Consider the following 8395-nt stretch of genomic DNA (forward strand, 5'->3'; position numbering starts at 1 on the left):
AAGGAGAAGGAGAAGGAGAAGGAGAAGGAGAAGGAGAAGGAGAAGGAAGACAGAAGAAAAAATGAGTAAACTGGTTCTTATTCTGCATCCTGGATGACTGCCGATATAGTAAGCCAGCACTTGAGAATCTCCACCGTCTGAAGTACGAAGGTGCCCAAAGCTGTAGTGCCAACCTCTTCCAGCAGGCGACGGTACAGCCCTACCAAGATTTCTTCAGGCTACTGACCGGGAAAGCCTGGCAGCAGTAGCAATAATTTCATTTTAAGAATAATCTACTCAGACTGCAAGCGTTTCTGCTCCTTCCATTTGAGTCTGAATATTATGTAATTCAGCTGCAGGCAAAGCTGTTGTACGAGGAATGGGAATGCTCTGATGGAAGATTATCTTCTTACACATAGAGATGCTCAAAGGTGGGAGAGGGGGCTTTTTGCTGTTAACTCTGAATTGTCTGTGGTTTGCTGTGACTTGTTTCCCTGTTAACTACAAATGCAATAATCTGTCCCAGCTGGCTTTGTTTAATAGCATTTTATCTAACTTGTTGTATTCTCTCTTTGTTTTGCTTTGATTTTTTTCTTACCATCTTAAATGCAAATGTGAATGCGTGGACTTTTTACCTCTCCTCTTTTTCTGAGCACTTTATAGTGCTTACTACTATCCACTGCCCTTCCTTTTGACGGGCTTCTAGCTCACACATCATACTTGCATATTCTTCCCTTTCTGGAAATGCACTTCTTGTTTTTCTTCTGATGCACACTAAACTCTTGCTAAGCTCATGATACACTCAGCACATCTTTCACGGACCTCTGTGTCCTTCTTCTATAATATCTCCTAAGCAAATGTTTCAGACTCCTCTACTGCTAAAACCTTAGCACATCTGAATGATTTATCTTTTCATTTGCTGAATCCCCCTGTTGTTCTTGCACAACAGATGTTTTTGCTACTACCCTGCCAAAGGTGTTATTTTTAAGTAATTTTTAACCACATGACTTTTCACCATCAAGTTTAGGGCTCTAGGGGATCTGATTCACCAAGCTCTACAGCTAAAGAAAGCATTACTAATCCCAGGTCCTCTGAGAAGAGACTTTCAATCTTTCTCTGCACTGATAAGTTTTACTGTCGTGGCGATACTGGTTAAAATAGCACATTCTCAGCCCACCGTAACTATACTAGCAGTAAATAAATGAATAAATAAAACAAAAATTCAGTTAAATAAAAAACCTAGTAAGTAAACACAGTTACTTTTATATATATATATATATATATATATATTAGAAAGTAGTTTATACCAGATTGGCAAAAAGATTCTGTGCACCATATTTGCTGTAGAATTAGTGATTTACAAGCCATCACGAGTCCTTCTTTCTAGAAAATTAAACTAGAAAAGAAATATATTTTTCAAATGATAGATGAAGAAGAGAAAATGTGTAACATCTTGTGACATTGGTAAAAGAAAATTGAATTATAAGAATTGTACATACAACAGTAAAAAAAAAAAAACAAAACAGTACACAAACAAGTATTTATATTTAAAAAAAAAAAATAACAACAAAAGAGAAAAGCTGCTGGCATTAGACTGAAGATCAAATATCAGTAATGTGACCCAGCGTAACCAAACACAGCATGACCCAACATCAGAAAGCTACTCTGCATGAGCCTGTAACTGTGTAAGATTTATGATTCAGCAAGTAAAGCAGAGACAAATTCTCATCTTAGCTACTCCAGTAATAATGAAGAGCAATTCCATTGGCTTCATTTTTATCACTGTGCTTCAGTACAGTTTTCTCAAAGCCTGTGATGTTTACATAGGGAGAACCTACTGAAGTCATCAGCTTAAAATGCTAAATATTTGGAAACCATGGCAAATTTATCATTATATTTAAATAAACAGTTGTTGAGAAGCTCTTCCTCTGTCTCACTGTAAAGTCAAGTGTTGGATTCTGTAATCTTCTTGAACACTGGAGAACTGCATAATAAAATAGGTAAATAGTTCAAACATATATGTATGCTTTTCCACTGATTTATGGAATGGAATCCAGCAATTTTGAACACAGGAGCAAGTAGATGAGCAAATGAAAAGTTAATATACAAAAATACTCGAAGCACACAGGTTGAATTTAGTCCTGACCTATTGTTTAGATACTTTGAATGGATGGCCAGGGATATCATGTTTCTATTCATTTCTGTATCTTACATTCATAAGACAGAAGTCTAGTCTTACTTCCCTTGTGTATTGAGAACTACTATTTAATGCTATAAGTGTGAAGTGAGTGTATAAGTATAAAATCAGATCTATATTTTATCAGATATTTGAGTCCTTGCTTTTCTTTCCTTTTTTTCTTTTTTCTTTTTTTTTAATGCAACTGTAATTTTTTTTATTATTATTATTTTTTTTTTTTTTTTTCATTTTGAGTTTTACTTTGTTTGTTTTCTGGAAACATTTGTAAGGGGATTTCTGAACCACTACTCTTTCCTTTTCCTTTTTTTTTTTTATTTTATTTTTTTTTTCCTCCCATGAGTACCTAGGAGTCATACTAATCCCAACACTTGAGTGCTTACCAGCAATATTTCTTTAAGAATTCAAGGCTGAATCCAACTAGGCAATAGAAGTATTGAATAGCATTGCTGCCTTCAGAATTCATCAAGAGCAGAAGAGTATTTTTAAATGTTAACTACTGATTTGAATACTGCAAAAATAACTGCTTGCTCTTTTAAGTACATTTATTTCAGAGTTCATTTCTTAGGTGAGCTCCATTTCCCTGTAAGATAACATTCCATTCTAGATAAAATTTCCAGAAACCTTAATACAAGCAGCTAGAAATGGCTGCAGAAATCCCTCTGGCCAACTTCATGGTAATGCTGCATCAAATATACCCACAGCTGTGGGATATTCAGTGTTCGCACATCCTGAAGTTTCCTAGAGTCACAGGTGAACTATTGAGAACTATCTGGCAAACCAGCTAAGCATTTCGCATTTTTGGAAGCAACTGTCTGAAGTTTGTCAAGTCACCTATTAAAGTGGTCCACAGTGCATGACTATGCCAAATACAAACACTGTTCAAAAGAAATCTTACATTCTTACATTGCTCTATGTTCTACTGAGAGGAAACTACAGGCAAAAACATGTCATGTCTAGATTCCTACTACTAGGCTACCTTCCCACTACAAAATTCAGTGTGCCTGGATTTTTTTCTCTGATACTAAGTTCACCTGGCAATAAGAAGTTTTTAAGCCTTCTTACTTCCAAAACACAGTGACCACATGCAAGGACACATATGGCCTGTGCTAATTTCCAAGCTGTGTCCAGGAGTTACTTAAAGAGTGCTAATTGCGGACCAAAATCATTCCAAAGGTTTGTATAATACTCTAACAGTATAGATGATAATGTGTGAATGCCATGCATTATTTTCTGGCATTAATTTATTTAGTCATGTGTTGACTTAGAGGCCTTATGTCATATCACCTACACGGTATTTCCATTTGTGAAGTCAGATGACTAAGACTTCATCCAGTGCATTTCCTCCCATAAAAATATGTAATGAATGTATTCCCTTATGTTAATAAATATATACAGATTTTTAAGCTTGAGATTAAAATACAGTTATTCTCCCAAATTAAAATTAATTTTTTACTCACTATTTGGTGGACACCTACATCAAATCCATAAACTACACTGAAAAACAACGACTTCCCTGTATTCAGTGAAAATGGGTATGAGTCACGGCAGTGTCACAAGATCTTACTATGCTGAGAACATTATGCTGATTCTTCAGCTGATTTTCCACTAGAAGCATCATAGGCCAATGGGAATTTATTTGGGTGACAGGAGAAGCTTAAGTCAAGGCTGTGCAATCATTTCTACTCATTCTGGGATATACTTCTGGACCTTGGCAATATATTAAGCAACAAAAAGACCAAGCTGAAACTTAGCAGCTTTTCAGGGAAACTTATGCAAAGAGTGAGTAAATGCGTTGAGCCATGCCCATCTAATTGAGTTCCCCTTCCCATATCGTGGAAACGGTAACGTTGGCTAGTCTGGATTAGTTATAATTCCTTCCTGCTGCATGAGGCAGGAGACCTCACTGTCCATGACCGACGGGTAACTTTCTACTAATAGAAGTGTTCATTGATGCAGGAGGGAAGAGGGATCCCCGCAGCGGTGCGGGCGGCCCGCCGGATTTGCCCTGAGGGGCTCGCAGCCAGGAGGGGTTTCAGTACCGCGGACGCGGACAGCTCCAGGGCGAGCGATGGAGGCGTAGCGGGAATCCGGGACAGCGGCACTGCCAGCCTCGGCAAAGCCAGAACCAAGCTGTGCCATCAAGGAGCCCAGTCATGCTCCAAGTGCCCTGCATAACTCAATAACTCCTGTGATGCTTCTCAGGCGTTTGATCATCTCAAATTCATATCAGAAATAAAACAGCTAACCTGCCTTATAGGGATTATGTGAAGTTCCGTTGTTTTTTAATTATTAGGACCGTACTACTAGCCTCAGTTACTTACTGCTGACTTCATTCCTGAGTCAACTACCAAGGGGCACACTGTGAAATAATACTGGAACAGAATACCAAGATTAGGCTCAGTGGCAGACAAGAAGCAAGCCAACACTGTAGCACTGTCAGGACTCAAGCATTAACATATTCCCTAGATGTGACAAAAGACTTGGCTCAAGTGCAGATTGCTTTAATTTGATTCAGGGTAAAATCTCAGTTATAACATTTGCTAGTATTGCAGTTTAACCACACAGCTTTGACTGTTAGAGAATATGAAGTCAATGTCTTGATTGTGATAAATCCATTATAAAACAGTATCATACCAAGCCAGCAAACTCACTGCCAGTAGTCAGCTTAGATGTCACAGCATATTAATACAGCTGGTATAGGCTTGATTAGTGATTACTTGTGTATGTCGAACATATCCCTACAGCTATTTACAGCAATACGTCACAGCTTTTTTAAAAATGCAAATCTTGATATCTCAGATTTCTGAGCTAAGAAACACCAGATGAGGGTCTGAGAGCCTCCAGTTTTCAATGAAATGAAGATCTCATTAATCTCCAAGGCTGGATTCTCCTTTCTAAACAAGTAACCTTGATTTGCCACTCTGAGGGAAAGTCCAGTGTAGCCAGCCAGTAAAGCTGGAAATTAGATTAACCTAATAGCTAGGGAGGCAGAAGTCGGGGAGAACTCAGCAAAAGAAATCTGTCAGTGATAGCTGCAGAAATACTTTGCACTCCATTTATTCCTAGCTGAAACAGCAGTCCAATTAAGGGCCTTGCCAGTTAATTGCTAATTAAAGGCATTCTTAATTACTTAAAATGCTGGACCAGATTCCAGTCTTGTTTGAGTTTGGCAAAGACTTCTCTAAGCTGTTGTATTATCTATCTATTCCTTCTCTTGCTCCAAGTCTGGCTCATAAAGAACAAACACAATTTGATTCCTAAATCCCCATTACTAGATTTTTTTTTTTTTTTTTTTTTTTTTTTTTTTTTGTGACATGCTAAGTAATGCTCATTATCCTTTAAATATTAAATGATTATAGATCAGCCAGAATGTACCAGGTATCTATTAAAACAACAACAACAACAACAAAACAAAAAAAAAGTTTTCTACCTTCCACAATCCCTACATGATCAGAAAGATCTTTCTTTCAGTATTTTGAGAAAATTTTCCTTACTCTCCTCTTGTTTTCTTTGCTTTGCTTCCCTAACTAAAACTTTTGGCTTCACTCCCTATATGTGATATCACTCTTTCAGGAGAACTTTGGGAACTCTGAGCAATACCATTGATAGAGGAAAGTAGAAGAAGAATCAGCCTAGTCTGATAGCATCAGCAAAACATAACAGAATTTTTAAAAAAGTTTAACCCATTTTTCCATTTCCAGAAACTTTGCAAATGAGGTCATCCAGCTGCTGAAAAGATCTCTCCATTACAAAATAAAATTTTGAAATGTGTATCTTTTAAAGTCAAACAGCAAAAAGCATTACCTGGTTGGAATCCTGAAGTCTACATTGGGTCCCAATTTATAAGCCACTTGTAGAGCAGTGGAGCCCACTACTCTCTGAACAATTCCTTGAGAAGCAGCTTTTTCTATCTGGAACTGAGAAATCAGGTCAAAGCCTGCAAGAAAAAGATATATATAAAAAACAATTTATAGTCTGAAGTATAACTTGTAATTTAATTGGATCATTGGACAATGACAGAGCTGAACACAACCTAAACATAACAGTTTCTAAAAAGCAGCTATTTCCTAAAAAAGTCATATTCTTCTTGCCTGGTAAGTCATCTTGGCCAATCCTGATTGTTGGGCAGAGGTCAGTTCTCTGACGAGCACCCAGAATGACTGGCAACCCTGAAAAAAGGGGATGAATTTGTCAGACATTGCTTGAGACCTTAAAAATTTAAGTGAAGCAACTGTAAGAATATTAATTAAATAGAACAGAAAATAATAATAAATGTATATGTGTACAACAATAAATTTAATGTACATGCAGTAAAGTCAGAAGTTAAAGAAAGTAAATACATGTTTCTAGATAGCACCAAACTACAAATGGAGCTTGACCCTATTTTTTTTCAATCTTTTAGATGATAATTTATAATGCTTCTTTTCTATCAGACTATGGAGGAATAGTTGTACCAGCACAAGGCTTGCAGTGTAAGAAGTTTCTGGTCTGGAGCTTGTGGTGGTTTAAGCAAATGTTAAAAAAAAAATAAAAAAAAATCAGTGCTTAAATCAATACTCTCCCCAGTCCCAAGGAAACTTAAACAAGGTTTTTTTCCAACTGAAGAGTCTGTTCAGAAGAGAAATTACTGGCACTTTTTTCCATCCTCTCTGGTATTTCAGGCATTCCCACCTTCTCTTGGGCCATGTTTGATCAGAGAATAGTCATTCATGAAATATAGGGTGGGGGAAGAAGGATTTACTGACATTTTTTTATTGATCCAAGGAAGAAGGTGAAAGAAATTTTGTTAGAGGAAAGCAAATTTAAAAATCTAATTTGTCTGAATATTATCTGCTAGAAAGCTGTGCAATGAATAAGAATATTCATATGATTTCCCTAGTTTAAGGAAGAAGGAAGGGAAAATAAACATTTATTCAAACAATTTAAGAGTTCTGCACAAGTCCAGTATCAGGTGAATCTGGAAAATGTTAGTCTGGATGGGGAAGAATTCAAATTGGAAGGATATGCGTTTCTAACCTACAGAGAGCCTCTTGTGTGCTACAAGAGTTCAACACTGAAATAAATGTGGGTTTCCTTCTAAAAACACAAACTTAAAGAGAACATTCATGCTGACACGTTACACCTTAGAAATAGCCTCATTCTATATTATTTGATGGGACACATGGCTGACATCCAGCCATTTACATTTTATGCCCAGGAAATAAAGTGAAACCGATTTGTTGCCACATGTAGCAGAATAACATATAACTAGAAGCACTGAAAGACGAGGGGAGATTTGTGTCATGTATCTATCACCTATATGCAGTTTTTAATTCTTACCTTGAAAATACTTCTAATTGCATACTTAAAATGATACACATTTTGTTGTTTTTTCCCTCTTTCCATATGTATATGTAGACTCATACATACATACACAAACACACTTCTGTCTTTCTGTGTTAGATGGTAAGACAGGATTTTAATTTTGAAGAAGTTCTGAATAATTCTTTTGACAGTCAGAATTACAGAAAGATGAAATATGTCCTTACTTGATTGCTGCTGGATGGTAGCCGAGATGAAAGACCCCAGAAAACTACACATATACAAGAAAGCTGTAATTTTCCTGTAAACAGAAAGAGAACTCCAGTGTGAATATAGTGAATGTACAGTTTCTGACAGATTCTGCTGCTGACTTTCTCCTCAGTCATGCATACCAAGTGTATAAAATCACGAGTTAAGGATTTACCAGCAGACATTACGAGACAATTTATGAGAACGCTTTATCTTTGTCCTTATAACAAAAGATGTCTGCAAGACTCTTTCTTTATAATTTCTTTCATACAGTGCAACATATATATATACAAACAACAAAGAAGCCAAGTGGCAAGGATATCTTTAACTGTTCTAATCTCTTATTTACAGATTTCTCTAAATCCCACTTGTTCTCTTACCAGTTGCTTTTCATCTTCACTGCTGGTTTTCTTCACTTCTCACATGGGAATATTTGGAGTATATATTCACACTCTCTGGTTCCCTGTCATAAGTCCTGTTAACGAGAGTGTGAATGGGTGCAGAATGCTTCTGCTGCCCCAGGCAGGACTCAGTGGGGAGGGAGGTGCAGTCTGCTGGGTTGGTTTTAATCTTGCAGAGGGAAGGAGGTGGGGGCTGGACAGACGTATGTATCCTGATGGGGTCTGAGGGAGGATCTCTGGAGCCAGCTGAATATAAGAAGCTAAGAGA

The 8395-nt window shown here is 37.1% G+C and overlaps 1 protein-coding gene across 1 annotated transcript in view; it reads right to left on the bottom strand.

The window, feature by feature from the left end:
- The window catches only part of COL9A1 (collagen type IX alpha 1 chain), a 65086-nt gene extending 56966 nt beyond the window's left edge, over positions 1 to 8120 (bottom strand). The window contains exons 1-4 of the mRNA XM_042820097.1: positions 8107 to 8120; positions 7705 to 7778; positions 6268 to 6345; positions 5981 to 6113 (exon numbers count right to left, since the gene is read on the bottom strand). Of these exons, the coding sequence (XP_042676031.1) occupies positions 5981 to 6113; positions 6268 to 6345; positions 7705 to 7778; positions 8107 to 8120 (299 nt within the window). The remainder of the gene's footprint in view (positions 1 to 5980; positions 6114 to 6267; positions 6346 to 7704; positions 7779 to 8106) is intronic.
- Positions 8121 to 8395: the final 275 nt, after the last annotated feature.

The sequence above is a fragment of the Centrocercus urophasianus genome, unplaced genomic scaffold, assembly GCF_019232065.1.
Source record: "Centrocercus urophasianus isolate 14NV4802_14NV808 unplaced genomic scaffold, USGS_Curo_1.0 seq_10, whole genome shotgun sequence".
NCBI classification, from domain to species: Eukaryota; Metazoa; Chordata; class Aves; order Galliformes; family Phasianidae; genus Centrocercus; species Centrocercus urophasianus.